Source organism: Podarcis pityusensis (assembly GCF_964106645.2).
Source record: "Podarcis pityusensis genome assembly, chromosome: 6".
Classification (NCBI taxonomy): domain Eukaryota; kingdom Metazoa; phylum Chordata; class Lepidosauria; order Squamata; family Lacertidae; genus Podarcis; species Podarcis pityusensis.
Window position 1 is genome coordinate 33,222,436 of NC_138030.1, and position 17,202 is coordinate 33,239,637.

Consider the following 17,202-nt stretch of genomic DNA (forward strand, 5'->3'; position numbering starts at 1 on the left):
TCGGTGGTTCGAATCCCCACGGCGGGGTGCGCTCCCATCATTCGGTCCCAGCGCCTGCCAACCTAGCAGTTCGAAAGCACCCCCGGGTGCAAGTAGATAAATAGGGACCGCTTACCAGCGGAAAGGTAAACGGTGTTCCGTGTGCTGCGCTGGCTCGCCAGATGCAGCTTGTCACACTGGCCACGTGACCCGGAAGTGTCTCCAGACAGCGCTGGCTCCCGGCCTATAGAGTGAGATGAGCGCACAACCCTAGAGTCTGTCAAGACTGGCCCGTATGGGCAGGGGTACCTTTACCTTTTTACTCTAAGTAAAAGTTAGTAGACTACAACCCTATGTTACTGTTTTCTCGTTTGGTTATAACCCAGTTTCTCTGCTTGCTGCCAAGCAAGTGCCTGCATGTCTGGTTCTGCCTTGCATAATCTTGCAACAATGTGAGCAGCAGTCATTGCCATGAAAGATACCCTACGCTGGAATTCTTGCAGTGAGACTACTTGATACATTCCCCAGGGAATCTAAGGCCTTGCTCAGTCACTTCCTTTATTCTACTGGAACCAAGGCGTTCAGGTCTGTTACTTGATTGTTTTATGTTACATTTATGGGGAATCTCCTCACTTCCTTGCCCACAGCATTCTGCTCTCAAATTAAAGGCAGCTTGTCCTCTGCTCGCTGCAATTGAGCAATACAGTCCTCCTGGGAAATCTCTGTGGCTTTCAGGTATTTATTAGACGAGTCATGTGAAAGCAGCTCCTCGGGAATTGCCACATCTGTGCTGGCATGTTATATTCTGCCCCATCCATGTTCTGAGCTCAGCTGCCTGTAAATTAGGCTTTGCTAATGGCTTTGTTCTCTTTGCCGTGCAGGCAGTCAATGACAGCGAAAGCCACTCAATGCCACACTAAGCAACATGAGAGGAAAACTTTCGTCAGACTTAGGAGTGGCTGTGACATCCACCCAATTTGTCATGAGCTTGGTAGGAGCAGAGAGAGCAAGGAAATAGGATTTTGGTAGAAGGCCAATATGGGCCCCATCTGCACCATACATTTAAAGCAATATCACACCACTTTTAACAGTTTATAATTTGTAAAGGGTACTAAGAGTTGTTAGGAGACCCCTATCCCCCTCACAGAGCTTCAGTTGTCAGAGTGGTTAACAGCCAATCCCTCTTCCCAGGGAACTCTGGGAATTGTGGCTCTGTAAGGGGAATAGGGGGCTTCCTAACAACTCTCAACCCCATTAGTAAACTATGGTGTCCAGGATTTGTTTGGTGGAAATCATGGCTATTTAAAGCGGTATGATACTGCTTTAAATGCACAGTCCAGATGAGGCCATGCTGCTTCGGTTCAAGTTGGTTCCACACCAGCTCACACTTTTATGGCACTCTGACTTCATACCACTGTGCAAGACAGGTGATACCTTGGAGCTGGCAACATTAGGGCCCTATCTTTATTGTCCAAAACCCGCACAACTTTGAGGACTCAGTTGTAGGATGTATTTAATTCCTTAAAAAATCAGTAAATTCAAAAATGTATACCCCTTTCTTCTAGCTTGTGGAAGACAACAAACCAATATTAATTATTACGCAGAGCAATATCAGTATTCTGGTGGTTGTGATGGTTGTTTACATGAACTACCCAAGTAGGGGACAGCACAATCATTTTGCCTAAATTGCATACACAGTGCTTATTCCAAACTGGAACTGTGAAATGACTTGCAGTTGGGCAAGTTAGGCTCCCCCCCCCCCCCAAAATGTGTCATTTTAAAGTAGGAAACCAAGAGCCACACATATAGGGCTAAAGAAAGGACTAGGAGCTGGACTGGCTTTTGCTCTTGATTTAGGTAGCAATCCTTGCACTGACAGTTACTGTTACTGACAGTGATGTTTCTTTTTAAGCTGGTGCTGCAAGATATTACACCATGTCTGGAATGTATCACCTTATTTGCAATTCAGAACCCTTTCTCGGGAACTAATGACCAAGAGCACCAAGAGAAGAATGACTTTGGGGGAGCTTTGAGACAACCTGCGATTAAGCACGGCACACATTTCTCTATAACAAGGCCTAAGTCAAAGCCAGAGGTTTGGAAGAGTCTTTTCTGATGTCAGCAAATATTTTAAGCAGATGCCAGGAAGACATTTTACCAGCCTAGGCTCCTTGGTTTAGAGTGGCATCTGCAAATGTTCCCAGTAGAAAGCAACCAAACGAGGCAACTCCCATTGCAGCAAGGAATGCATGAGATGCCCCACCCCATGCTTTTATATAATCACCACTCGTATCTTGCAGGAAGACTATCAGACTTTAACATTATGCTAACTTGATAATATATCACACCATATATTCTTATGGCATATAATATCACTGAGTGTTGAAAATATTTGAATGAAAAACAAGCAGGCAGGGTGGACCCTTCATGTATAGCTTTGGTCCTTAGTATTCTAAAGCAGCATCTTGAGTCTCACATTGGTGGAAACAGGGGAGCTGGATCCTCCAATCAGGCATGGCCACCTGGGGCTGGGCACACTTCTAGAGGAAGAGTTTTGACCCCAGCCCCATGGCAGGTCAGTACGTGAGCAGAAGGCTACCGGCTCCTTTCAACAATCCAAGATGTTGTAAGCAAAAGGTCAGAACTGGGAGAGGTTTCCAATCTACTCCTGGTAGAGAGAAGGGGGTGTGTTCTGTCTGGGAGCATGAAGAATATGTGGCAGGTAGGAAATTGAGTTTTTTAATTTTTTAATTTTATTTTTTTGAAGAAGATTATGAAGAAGAAGGTGCTTTATTCCCAGGCTTTTCTCCACACTAGTCTTCCAAGTCAAGGTAGTGACAGGCTGAAAGGTGTGGGGAGGGGCAGAGAAACAAGGCTGGGTTTGCAATAATGAGAGCCAACGCCCAGCTTCTGAGCTGGAATGTTGGCATGAATGCCCAGAGCAATATTTTCCCCTCTCCCATAGGAATAACATATTGGTCTCGCTTTCGGGATGTGCTCCTTTTCAAAAGGAACTGGGGAAATTCCCAGAATGTGTTCATCTGCTTTCTGTAACTAGCCTCAGAGACCCAACCGTTTAGGGTGGAAGCTGAGTGCGAGAATTGTTCCGAGAACTGCTGCAACGATTGTTTTCCTCTCCGCCCAAACCAAAGTGTTTGTAGGGAAGAGTTCTGCTGCTTCTCTCCTTGCTTTTCTCCTCTGCTGGCTTCCTCTTGCCTGGCTGAGCATGTCCTGATTCAGGGTGAAACAGAACTCACGTGGCTGCCTTGTGACACAACCTCTTGCCGATTTTATAGGATTGGCATTAGAACTTTAATTAGCTGTTTGCAAAGTGCTTGGGAATGGCCAGATGAAAAGGCAGTGTTCTGTATCCATCAAGCAGAGCATTTTGGCTGATGAGATCAAAGATGAGAAGGAAAGTGGTGTCAGAAGGGAGTTGCTCCTGAAGCAGGCTTTTGTCTTGAAGTGTTGCATGGATGGAAGAAACAAGAGGACTCATAGATGCATCTTGGGTGGAGAATTAATTAGGAAGAATGAGGAAATTAAGCAGTCCAAGGTGGCTATGCTGGATAACTAGCTAGCAACTGCCTAGTTCTATCTCTAGATTTCTTGAAAACCCTCTCTTTTCTCAAATAAAAGCACTAACCCCAACCTGGTGCCTTTTAGGTGTTTTGTACTATGGTTCCCACCTGCATGGGGCAGCATGGCTAATGATCAAGGATGATGGGTGTTGTAGTAGTCCACACCATCTGGAGGGCACCAGGATGGGGATAGCTGCCGTAGTCCAAACACTGGGTTTAGCACATCATTTCCTCGCAGTCCTCACTTGCCCATCAACATCACAGAGATGAAAAATTAGTGCACTGGTTTCATGTTATACAAACGAGAGTAAAAGTAGAACAGAAAGCAAGCTGACTGCATGACTCGCTTGCGGGAGATCTAGTAGTATATCCTGAATTAAGACTTTTGGAAAGATTAACTTGAATATGCAGGCAACCCCAGACCAAAGCAGCTGCTACCTTTCATGGCTTTTAAGAAGCTGAAATGGTCATATGGTTGTGTGGAGGCTCTCCAGTATAAAGGGAAATGACCTGACATAGATCTGGAGCAGGTATGTTCTCTCTTTAAACCATAACTTTACAGATTTGTAAATGGGAATATTAAGATCATTTACTGAAAATTTTGTACAACATAGCAAATGTTACATTTGATCCAGCTTATATAGACTGAAGCTGGTGTAAAGAACCATTTTGCATATTCCATGGTGGCAAACCTGTCTTTGCCTCCTAAAGGCTCAGTTATTGGGAATCTGTGGTGAAACCCAACTGCATGCATAAGGGAGAATGCATAAAATACATGGATTTCTTAGTCAGGGTTCCTACTTCACTCCAGCAAGGCTATTTTTACAAAACTATTTGCCTTTCTAACTAAATGTTAAAAGTTGCAGTTTAATTGGCTGGATATATTCAGTGTATTTTGCAAATTGAGCCTATGCAGTCAGAAGTAAGCACCACTGAGTTTAACGGAGCTTACTCTCTCGGGAAACTTTGCACAGGGTTATAGTTTTACTGACCCTTTTAAATTGGGTATTATGCTCTGTACTCCCCCTCCACTCTATGTGTGGAATCCACAAAGGTATCTGCATTTTGGACTCCTTTTTTGGCTATGGGAGCAGCTCCTGCACTTTAGAATTTAACACTACTGCACTGGCCAGTTTGGATGAGTGATAAAAAGGGAGCTTTTCCCTTCCTCCTTGAAAGATGAGAAGTACCAAGTTCTGTCAGAGCAGGGTAAGTAATAAGCACAAACACATTTGGTTGATTTTTATTGCTGTGGCTCATTGCTGGTCAAGTTAAAATGGGTAAATTGTCATTTAATTAAATGAATTGACATGCAAACAACAGGCAACAAGTTAGCCAGTGTATAATCAACAGCTAAGGAATTTTAATTTTTCATCTCTGAGAAAGACAGTAGTCCTAGTACATAGCCACCACACTTTTAGCAAAAATGACCGCTCCCTGTGGAACTGTGTGGATACTGCTGCCAGCAATGTGACCAATTTGCATGTACTTCTGCTACACCAAACCCACCAAGACAGACATGATATAATGCAAATTTGCTTGTTAAGGGGTATTAATTTCTGATAGCATGCTCACCAATACTATCACAACAAAAAGAACACCTGCAGCTGCTCCAGAAGCATAATTGTGGTATTTTTATGAAACAAAATGGGTGGAAATGACTTCTACACGTGTGTGCCTGTGTTATGTTGTAGAAACACTGAACATGAAAAACCACAGGCTTTAATGTAGTAGATGTGCAGATGTAGCCTGAGTTCATCCCTTCCTGTTTTTGCTAACACCCGCACCAGCGTCCTTGCATTTTTCTCGTTCACATCCACTGGTTAATAATTTAAAGACAAGAAAGCCTCCACGAGAAAAGACATTTGCTTATGATCTCAACCATATACTTTTTCTTCCCCACACCAAGTTTATTGAAGTCAGTTTTGACATTTCATGTTGATTCCAGTCTTACAAAAACTTTATTATGACCATCTAAAGTTGGTTACAGTGCACATCTGATTTTTAAAAAATAAATAAATTGGTGCCTTAGCTGAAGTTTTTCATCTGATTATGCATCCAGGAACAGGCTTTCCCTTCCCACTTAAAAAAAAATGAACAGGAGAAGCAAACCACTGTCATGCCTTACTCATTTTTTCAGTGAGAGAAACAACTAACATCAGAAACGCCAGTTTCTGGCTGCTGCATATAGCCAGTATTACTGCACTGAATGAGTCCCCCTAGTGGGGAAATTTGGATTCTTTTCCTTCCTGGTTACATCTCTGCTAGGGATGCCAAAGGTTGGATGTTTTAACTTTTCAGATACATGACTGCCTTTTAGTCAGTTTGAATTTACTGTATGTATTTTGCATACTTTTGTGGTACTGATGTGACACCTTGAGACCCTTGTGGTGTAAGGAGTCAAAATAATAACACAGCCTGGGTTACGTTTTGAAGCAGGAAGATTTATAATCAGTCCTACCTTTTCTAAAAAAACACTTGGGAGTCTGCATGTTTTTGTTCTGTTAGTGAAACTGAAGTGCTCAGGTACAACAACGATGAGTTGATAAACTAATGTACTAATACCCTGAATGGGTATAGTGGGCAGAGAAGCAGCACTGAGACACTCAGGCTTTGTGCAATACCATATTGACCCATATATAGCCCACACTGCTCCCCCCCCCCCAAAAAAAACCTGGCTTGTATGAAATATGTGTGCAGCTTATATTTGCATCAATATGGTAACTATTATTAAGAAGGACCATAGCTCAGAGGTTTATAGGGTCCCAAGTTCACTCCTTGAGATCTCCAGTTAAAGGGCTTTAGGTAGTTGTGTTGGGAAAGATCCCTCCCTCCATGAGGGCTGCTGCCAGTCCAAGCACAGGGCTAGAAAAGATGATCCAGCAGTTTGATTCAGCTTCAAAGGTTCCTGAAGATGCTGGTCGTTTATTTAGGTCGTGTTTATTTAGGTTCAATATTAAGTTTTCACTTGCCTTTGGCCCATAAAGTGCAATTCCTTGGTAGGGAAAATGCTGAAACAAATGAAAACCTTGCACACAGACTCTTGCACACAAGACGGCAATAGTCTAAGGCCACAATAGCCCCCCCCCCCGCCTTCTCCCTGCCCCCACCCAGGCGATCCAATATTATCACTTAGCAATACAATTAGCGTTAAGGATCCAATGTGATACCTGTGTATATTCATCACCTCATATCTGCTTCTCAAACATCAATCATTTAGTGTGCTTTCACTAGACTTTGGTGGATTCTGACATCTCATAGAAAATCCACTAAAATAATGGAAATTCTGTCTTGGAGAAATTCAGCAACAGATATGTCCTTGGTTAATTCTGAGTGCAGACAAAGATTTGGATATTATTCCCTAGAGATGCCTTGTGACATGTCAGTTAAATCTGTCACTACAATACTTTTGCTAAAGCGTCCATCTGCTACTGAATTTGCATTTGACTTATATTTGCATTTGACTTTTTCTGGACTTTTCTTATATTGCCTTACTAAACATCTTTTGCTGTTATCGATTAGGAAACTGCTAACTGAATACTTTTTAAAAAATAATAATAGCAAGCTATTTTTCATAGTGTAAGTGAAAAACACAGAGGGCAGATATCTTTGGCAGAGGGCCTCATTTCATTGAGACATTTTGAAAAGTATGAGGCTGAAACTCAGTGTTGAGCAAACACAAAAGTATAGTCTTGCTTTGATTCTTGTTGATGAGGCAATTGCTGTAGGCCCAGAAAAAAAACTTATCTTAAAACAAACTTTTCTGTTTCAAGGTTAAACTAATCTTGTTCAAGCATCCATCTTCAATCCTAGGAATACTGAATAGGTGGCATTGTCCCACTTCAATTCTTTGTTAAGCTTTCTAAAATTAGAGTTGGTTAAAGCCCAAATGATGCTTGAAATTAGTAAGACATCTCATACATAAAATTTGGTGTTCTTGACAGAAGGATCCCAACTAGTTATAAACTCTTCTACTCCCAATACATTAATAAAGCTCATGTTCTAATACAGCCATTGTGGGCACAGCCAAGCTATTTGAAATTCATTTGCCAAGGGGCTGGTTCCAAGTATTTTCTCTCACAATATCTTAATCCTACAAATAAACAATCTCAGTTACAGTCCAGTGGATATGAATATAAAATCCATTATTGTTGCAGGACTATCTTTCCTTGTCATGACTTTCAGAGGGGTAGCAATGTTAGCCAGATGCAGCAGAAACAAAACAGAAAGTCCTGTGGTACCTTAAAGACCAATAAATTCGTTGTGAGGATGATGACTGTGGTGGCTCACAACAACTTTACTTCCATTAAAGTTATCATATTTCCATTAAAGTCTCAGATAAGTATACTGGGATTCTGCTCTTTGAAGGACCATTGGACAGAATTGCATACATGTTTTCAAAGGGCTTTCCTGTTACGGAAAACTGTAAAGATAAGAACAGTTGCTGATTTGACCTCACTTGCCTCACCAGATAGAATCTTCAGGCTGCTTAACAGAACAGTAAATACGTATTTTTCAGTAACGGTGTCTGTCTTACAGGAAAACGTTGTCACGCCACAGACTGTGCAAAGCTGGTTCCATGCAGGCCATTCTAAAAAGCAGGTTCTTCCACAGGAAAAAAGAGGAGAGAGAAAGAGACATATCACTTGACATTTCTAGATTTTATATGATTAAAAGTGGAAAGTGCACAGAAAAGAATTGCATAGATTAGTTAAAGTTCACTGATTTGTTTTTTAAAAAATTGGAAGTAGCCTATAAATTGCCTTAACATAAGACATGTACACTGATCATCCTAGGAATTAGGACACATACACAAGCAAATATGTTTGGTATGTATGGGGTAGGGGAGGGGCACACGTATACAAAGACTATTCCATGCATTATGGACTAGCAGGTGCAGGAAATTTAACTTGTATTTTGCAGCTGTAAGCAACCAAAAGAACAGTCTGCATTATTGGGGGAAGTCAAAAGGAACTACGAAGGCACAGAATGAAGAAAGAAAACACTGCATTGAATCCAATGAAGTCACTTCCCCTTCCTGAATGCAACCTCACCTTAAATGCTTTGGAGAGTTGGGGTAGCCCTTGAGCAAATTTAGGGGGTAATGGGGGCATATGGGGGAGGAGAGGGAGGGGAAGTGCTGTTGCCTAAGTGGAGGTTGTTCTGCTCACACAATGGCTTCATTGGAATGGTGCCCATTGTGACCTTCATGTCTTGGTTTGAAAAATCTTCCAATTTCCTACTTATGTTCTAGTCTCAGCTGTCATCCACTCCCCGTCTTCTGCTATTATTGGGTGAAATCTAATTTCTGCAGGACTGTGGCACAATTCTCAGAAAGACTCATGATGAGGGAAGGTCACAGGCTGTCATCAAAGGACCTTTTGTCTCATGGGAAGTTTCACTGTGAGGCAATCAACCAAGCAGAGACAGAACAGCAATTGAACAAAACTAATTGCTGAAGCTGGATAGTTTCCTGTTGTTGGGTCAGGATTTACCAGGGTGCTTTTAAACACCCTGTCCACACCTTAAAAAGTATTGCCACCATAGAATTAATAGCTGAAATCAGGGAAGGGCTTTAGTTTGGACCAATAATATACAGTACCAATATATAGGGTGGCAAAATGCCCTAAGGCCAGACATTAAATGCTTATTTGCTTCATGGAGGTATACCGAGTGACTGGGATATGGGCTAACCGTGCCACACCCCACCCACTCTTTAGTCTTTACCTTTTATGGTGACTTCAGCTTTGCTGACTGCTTGGCCTAGTTCATTGATGGCCACCACCTTGTACTGGCCTCCATCTGATGCTGTGACTCCTAGGATCACAAGAGAGCAGACCCCAAAGTCATTTTTGCTGAAGAAGGTAGGATCCTGAGAGATATTCTTGCCATCTTTATACCACATTACTTGAGGGACTGGATATCCAGTCACAGCACAACTCATGTGACAGTCAAATCCTAGAGTTACCACATGAGGTTTCAATGGGACAAGGAATCTTGGAGGCTGACTTTGGTTGATCCCCTTGTATTTTGGGCTTCTGACTGCAAATTTACCTGTAAGATGCACAAAATGTAGAGTTAAGGGAATGACCATCACACAGTATACTTAACATTCATGTCTCATATGCAACTGGCAATATTGGCTAAAAACGGTGAGGATGCAGTAGTTTCTTTGGCAAAGTTCTGAGGTTCTACCAATAAAAAGTCAATAGGTTTGTTGACACTTTCTGCATGGTACGCAGAACACAATGACCAGGAACTCCCCCAAATGACCTCAGACACATGGAGATGCCATTATTTGACCATGCCTACAGTTCAGGTCTTCACGTTTCCATTTGGCTTTAGTGTATAGCAACTTAGAAAGCTGCCTAATACTGAGACAGGTCATTGTTCCATCTAGTTCCATATTGTCTCCATTGCCTTTCAATAGCTCTCTAGGACAGGAATAGCCAACTTGGTGCCCTCCAGATATTGTGGTCTACAACTGCCATTATTCCTGGCCAATGGACATGCTGGATGGGGCTGATGGGACTGAGAGTCTGAAACATCTGGAGTGAAAAATGCTGGCTAATGGGTTCTAGAGTTTCAGGCAAGAGTCTTTACCAGCCCTAATATGTCAGAGATTGAAGCTGAGAGCATCTGCCTTCAAAGCAGGGCTTTTTTTTTCATCGGAAACTCACTGGAACCAATTTCTGGCACCTCTCAGGTGAGTGCCATTGCCATTATAAGAGAACAAGGTGAGTTCTGGCCCCTCTTTTTCTAGAAAAAGCTTCAAATGCTTCAAAGCATCATTTTATTTATTTATATGATACAGTGAATACACAGAGAGTGAACCAACAAGTACTGATTTACTTTCAAAGCCTGTTTACCCTTTTCCCTGTGAATGATCCAGGGCTGCACTGTTTCAGAGGGCTCACTGATTCCCATGCAATTCTTTGCCTGAACTCTGAAGTAGTATTCCCGGCCTGGAACAAAATTTGAGACAGTGCACTTGTTGGTGTAAATCAGGTCAGACACCAATTGCCAAGATCCTTTGTAGGAGTCACGTCTCATGACCATATAATTCAGGGTGCCCTCTCTCTTCTCTGTTGGTGAGGGCTCCCAAATCAGAGTCACCGTGTCAGGGACCTTCTCAATTAGCTGTATAGGACCAGGAGATTCTGGGACATCTGCAAAGTGAAAATAAATAAAATCAGAAGGCAGAGCCAGAATTTTAAGATGGTGCGATATAATAAGGTACGAGAGTATTGAAAATAGGAAATTATGTCCATAGAATTTAGTCACTCATGCTGATGGCTGTCCCTGATACAGTTAAGTGAAGAAAAATGTGTATTGCAAACCTCATTTTAAGGCTTGATGTCTGCTGCAATTATACTGCTGAAATGGATAAAGTGGACTGAGGTGGGTAACCAAGAGCTCATTTTTGTATAGATGGACTATAAAGTCCATTCAGTTCTGGTGCTCAAAACAAATTCCTGAGCTTAAAATTCTTTCCTTGAAGTATTGCATGTCTTTTACACCAGACTCTAGTTTGGATTCTAGTAAGAAAACCGAAAGGAGATCCCGCAATCCTGAAGTCTGTCCAAATCTACCCTAGTTTTTTCCAGGCCAGTTTGCCTATGTAGTCTAGCTGACAAACTACTTTCAGATGACCTAAACTATTGGCTACAACCAGCTACTGTCATCTTGTTGTTGTTGTTAGTTAGTTAGTTAATGGTCAGCCTTGTTAAAAGTGAGGCATATAATTACCTCAAAGTAAAAAAATCCTTCCAGTAGCACCTTTAAGACCAACTAAGTTAGTTCTTGGTATGAGCTTTCGTGTGCAAGCACACTTCTTCAGATACACTGAAACAGAAGTTGCCAGATCCTTCTATATAGTGAGAAGGTGGGGAGGGGTATTACTCAGAAGGGTGGTGGGAATGGGAGATTGGCAGATAGCTGAGATGAGCCTGCTGACGACTCTGCCAATCTCCCATTCCCACCACCCTTCTGAGTAATACCCCTCCCCACCTTCTCACTATATAGAAGGATCTGGCAACTTCTGTTTCAGTGTATCTGAAGAAGTGTGCTTGCACACGAAAGCTCATACCAAGAACTAACTTAGTTGGTCTTAAAGGTGCTACTGGAAGGATTTTTTTTTATTTTGACTATGGCAGACCAACACGGCTACCTATCTGTAACTGGAACCAATTACCTCAAAGTTTTCACAATGCTATTGTTAGTCTTAATATACTGCCCACCTTGAGCTGCAGAGGTAAGGAGGGCTCAGCATTTCATTTAAAAGGAATAAAAGCCAGGCAACACTAGCCTGGAGCTTGCTTGTGGAAGGAAGCCAGCTTTCGCCCGCTTTGTCTCCCAGACAGAAATGCCCGTTGACAGTTGGTACAGCCATTTTTGTAAACTGTAAATGGAGGGGCTGACAGACTGTGATGCTTGCAGCCGGTGTCTTATTCCATTGCTGACAGTTGCCCATAAAGGACTCATATGACATGTGATCCATGGTCCTTTTTTGGCATTGCTAAATATGCTGACTTGTGACCTTTCAATGCCCCCATGGGCTGTATTTCCCCTCATGGACAATAGACACCTGTCTAGCTGAAGGATTATAGAGAGTATGGTATTGAACAAATTTTCCAAAAAAAGGGAATTCGAATGCAGATTGCGCAGTTGGAAACGCCTTTCATGGTCTTTACCTAGAACTTGGACTAGGAAGCTGAAAGTCTCTTTATTTCCACGCTCATTTTGGAGGGTGATGCTATAATGGCCACTGTCAGAAAAGTCAGCTCCTGGGATGATGAGTTGGCTCAGGCCATCTCTTGTAGCTGTTGTGGCTTTTGCAGGCAGAGTAAGACCATCCTTTAGCCAAACCACTTCAAGAGGTGGGGAGGCCTGGTGAATAGAAAAGAGACAGTAAACCTTTTATAACTGGGCTGTGGAAGAATTCAGTTTCTGTAAATTCTGGTATAAACTGGCCAGACACAAACCTTCTGGACTAATGTGCAGGTCAGAACATAGTTCTTTTTCAGATTTTGTGCTAAACTGAATTTTGCAATGCACTTTTTGACTCAAAAATGTATCAAGATCCATTTGAAATGGATATTTTGAGATAAAATACATCTAGAAATGTGTATTGTGTTAGAAAATGCATTCGAATATACAAATTTAAATATGTATTTAAGGTGTGAATTTTCATGTAGATTAAAAAAACAACAAATCAATGGAAGAATGGCAGGAAACAGATTTATGAACAAACACATGCAAACATGACATAGATGAGAAACAGCCTGAGCCATTATCCCTATTTTTCAGCTTTTGTTTTGACTTGAAATATTCATTTTGGGCTTCTCAGAAGTATGTAAAGGAAAGAAGCGCTTGGGTGGGGGAAATGAAAAGTGCCGGAACTGCGCTCCAGCTGAAAAAAGAAGCACTGAGTAACAAAATACTGTATACATAGGACAGCGATGGACAACTTCTGTATTTCCAGAGACTACTTTATTTGCCATACAAAGATCTGAGGGCTACACAAACTCATCATTTCATAATGAAGCTACTGTCCATCCAGTAGTAAGAATCTCAAAGCAGTGGACAACACATAGACATAGAATATATTATACAGTGCTATATTACATATTTCTGGCACAAAAAAATAAAAAATAAAGATGCAATATTAAACTGTATCTCTTGTTTCTTACAACTTGAACACTACCCCCTTGAATGAATCTGTAAGCTATATATTTATGAAAAGATGAATGTAAAGTGACACACAAACACACACAATGGTCCACGTTTGTTTAGCAAAATCTAGAATGCATCTTGTGCTCTTAGGTTTTTGACCAAAAAAAAAAAAGAAAAAAGCATGGGAATGGATTTTGTGAATGCTGCACTTCTCAGAAAGGCTATACTTACTTCAAAGGGAATGCGCACACGAATGGCATCCCCTGCTTTTACAATCATGAAGCTTTTGGTGGTGTCCTTTACCAAGAGTTTGGGAGGAACTAAAATGGGGGGAAAATACATAAGTTAAAGACTTCACCTTGGATTATGAAATATGTTTGGCACTTTGCAAAAATATTGAATGCCTAATAACACCATCCACTGCAAGTACTTTCGAGAAGCCCTACTCAGCCTGAGAATTTTGTTTCTGTGACAGCAGGATCAGCTTCTACAAGTGATTTAATAACTGATTCTTGAGTTACTTTAAAGGTATGATTTATTGTGGAAGAACTGCAACTAAATAGATGGCACTTTTGCACCTGCCAATTATTGGAGGGTTGTGTCTTTTCGCCACAATTTGATTCAGCCATCTGCAATGGCCTCCTTAGGCACGAAGCTCGATCCAGGCTTTCTCAGGGAGTCTCCTTCAGTTTCTCTTTTCATGAAATGCAGGAAGAGCTGCAGTTCAGGAGCAGAGCTTCTGCTTTGCATACAGAAGGTCCCAGGTTCAGTCCCCAGCATCTCCAGATAGTGCAGGGAGAGAAACCCGTCCCAAACTGCCAATCAATGGAGACAATACTGAGCTAGATAGATCCATGGTCTGAGACAGTATAAAGTAGCTTCCTGTGTCCCTATGAACTGTCACTCCCCAGTCCTCACCACATCAGGTTGGATGCAATAACATCTTCTGGTACTTGGCTTTCTTTTTTCTTTGGGCTTCGTGTTCATTCTTATAATCTCAGCAGTTCCTCAGCATGTCCCCAGCTTTTGGTTTCTGTTTAAAGTACAGTGGTACCTCGGTTTTTGAACATAATCCATTCCGGAAGACCATTCGGCTTCCGAAACGTTCAGAAACTGAAGCATGCATTTCCAGAAGCATTTACATCCAGAAAACTCAATATGGAAGCCATGTGGCACGTTTGGCTTCTGATAATGGTTCAAAAACCAAAGCAGTTACTTCTAGGTTTTTGGCATTCAAAAGCCGAAATGTTCGACTTCCGAGACATTCGAAAACTGAGGTACCACTGTATACCCTCTCAAGTTGCTGCTAGGGTCATTTCTTCAAATTCACACTCCCTGAGAGATTACAAACACAAATCAACCAGCAATCACAATAGTGAATAGCACAATTCAATTATGTATTTCTCTCCCCTCACCCTTTCATTTTTGTTTGTTTCTGAATTCCATTCATCGCCTTTTATCGCTTCCCTGGCCATCCCCCTAGTATTTCACCATGCAACTCTTTCTCGATCTGCCATCTATTCCCTATGGTTCATTCTCTACTCCTTTTCCCTGTTCCTAGTCTTCTACTCCTTGGGGAAGTCCCACAGATTTTAGTCTCTGTATACCATCAATTACCAAAGCAAAAGCTGCACATTATGACTCACCTGTGGGAGGTACAGCTTGGACACAAGTGTCCAGTTCGACGGGCTCACCAAAACCACCATCATTGACTGCTCTCACTCGTAGGAAGTACATCTCCCTGGCTTTTAGCCCTCTAACTGTGTATGTAGTCATTGGGATTGGGAGGGAATTACACTGGGTCCACTTCAGAGTGTCAGTGTGCCGCATCTCTATAATGTAGCCTTTGGCATGACTTTCTTCCTCTGCTTCTGGCTTCGTCCATGACAAAGAGATGCTGCAGTAGTCAGTACTGATCACTTTAAGATCTCTCACTGCACCTGGTGGTTCTGGACAGGGGATGATTCAAAATTCCAATCAGTTTATTTTTTCCTTGTTGTTCAGTTCAGCCTCCCTTGGTTTATCTTTGCTCCCTTACTTTTTGTAATGTGTTAGTGCAGAAGCATAATGTCATGACAAACCCCAGCCCTCTTTCTGGTAACTCTGGCAATCATTCCCTACCCTGTACCCAGTTCACTGGAAATTCTATACCATGCACTCTGTAACAGACAGTAGAATTTGTGTATCAAATATATATTTATATACCGGCATCAAGAGTGGCTTGTTCTCTCTGCAGCGGTACTGCTGCTTATCTTGAGAGTACAGTGAAGGGGCAGGGTGGTGGCAAGATTGGGGCAAGTGCACCAGCAGAAATGCTAGGTCTTGGCTGCATTGTTGCTGTCCTGGCCCCATCATAGGGAGAAACAGTGACATCACTGTCAGGCGACTACCTCACCCTGCTGGCCATGCCTGATTGGAACCCATACAGTTTTTATAGAATAACAATTAGAAATGTCATTATTTGGCCTGTTGTGCATTTACTCATGGCCATTCCCTAGTGAATGTGGAGCTAGTGATTACTGCTGTCATTTGGGCTTTTCTCAAGCAAAGGGGCACATTTTCCATTACTGAGAGGGGTAATTGAGTACCGCTGCCTGAAACCCATATCCCAATTTAAACATGAATGATGGCACTCGGCAAATGATTTGTTGAGTGGATGAATGCATTGAAACATTTTGTGCAACTTCTCTCTCTCTCCCCACCTTCCCCACCTCTGGTTTTCCTGTGCCATGCCCAGTAGGATAGACTGAATCACTTACTCATGGGATCCCAAGCAAAAGCAGCTTCCGATGGTGCACTAACGTCACCCGCCCCTGCAGCATTAATGGCAGCCACACGGAATTCATACAGCAGACCCTCCTTCAGGTCAGTCACTGTGTACTTCCTGTCTGTGGAATTTAATAACATAATGAGAAATAATTATCCTGCTTTGAGTTTTGTAGTCAACAGATACAGGAGAAAAATGAAACTGAATGTTATTCCTACTCAAAGTGGTCCCACTGAAATTAATGGCCACGACTAACTTCAAGCCATTAATTTCAGCGTGTGAGAAAAACAAAGTTGACTATATCCCAATGAGCGTTGTCATGCACTCTTCTTTTTCTTTTTTTACAGAATGTAGTCCTCTATTAGAAAGAGACTTCTGTTTAAAGGGCTGTCTGCTCTAAGTCCCACTTAAGATAAAGAAGAGAGGTCATAGAATTGGAAGGAACTACAAAGGTCATCTAGTCCAACTGCCTAGGATGCAGGGATCTTTCCCCCTATGTGGGGCTCGAACCCACAATCCTGAAATAAAGTCGCATTATGTACTGACTGAGCTGTCCTGCACTTAGGGGACAATGAAGCTGCCAACAACAGTCATCTATGGGTTTTTTTTTTAACTGTGTGTTGAGAGGGTGGGATTGTTTTTGTTTGTTACTATGGTATGCATTCTTGTGTTTTTATATTGTAAACTGCCCTGTGATCCTTGGATGGAGACATAGAAATTTAAAAAAATAAATAATGATCCCAAATCCATTCAGGAAATCATATAGTGAGCATGGTGATGCCACAATATGGAGTCAGTCAACCTTGGCTTCGTGTTTGCATTACTGAGAGCAAGGATAATAAAGAGACTTTAACCTATAGTACATTCTTCTAACTAATTTACCTAATTATTTCCCCTACTATAGAAAAAGAAAATAGGTATAGGGATTGATGAGAACATTTGTGGTTAAGTTCAGAAGGGAAGTCTAATCAACAAAACTATCCGGTGAGCAAGGTTACTTAATTTAGTAACGTATTTTAGGCAGGAGGTTAAAAGCCTTCACAAGGCAGTAAACAAAACATTTAAAATGCAAAACAGTTCATAAAATTAGAATAAAACCAAGCAGCTATTTGAGACACCATAAATTGTCAGCAGAAAAGGGCTTATTATAACCCTGCAAATATATTTTTAAATAGTTTCTACCGCATCATCCTAAAAGCA

At 41.8% G+C, this 17,202-nt stretch overlaps 1 protein-coding gene and 1 long non-coding RNA gene across 51 annotated transcripts in view; one reads left to right on the top strand and one right to left on the bottom strand.

Moving 5' to 3' along the window:
- Positions 1-441: 441 nt before the first annotated feature.
- LOC308479356 lies at positions 442-16,044 on the top strand. Its single transcript, XR_013987638.1, has 3 exons — positions 442-564; positions 3,972-4,090; positions 15,976-16,044. It is a non-coding gene; the product is annotated as an uncharacterized lncRNA (long non-coding RNA).
- The window catches only part of IGFN1 (immunoglobulin like and fibronectin type III domain containing 1), a 47,035-nt gene continuing 34,620 nt past the window's right edge, over positions 4,788-17,202 (bottom strand). For all 50 annotated transcript variants that reach the window (XM_081009728.1, XM_081009721.1, XM_081009715.1 and 47 more), the window contains 7 exons: positions 15,995-16,123; positions 14,882-15,184; positions 13,467-13,555; positions 12,254-12,449; positions 10,430-10,729; positions 9,288-9,614; positions 4,788-8,165 (listed from right to left, as the gene is read on the bottom strand). In XM_081009728.1, coding sequence (XP_080865854.1) covers positions 8,152-8,165; positions 9,288-9,614; positions 10,430-10,729; positions 12,254-12,449; positions 13,467-13,555; positions 14,882-15,184; positions 15,995-16,123 — 1,358 coding nt within the window. In that variant the 3' untranslated portion in view covers positions 4,788-8,151. The remainder of the gene's footprint in view (positions 8,166-9,287; positions 9,615-10,429; positions 10,730-12,253; positions 12,450-13,466; positions 13,556-14,881; positions 15,185-15,994; positions 16,124-17,202) is intronic.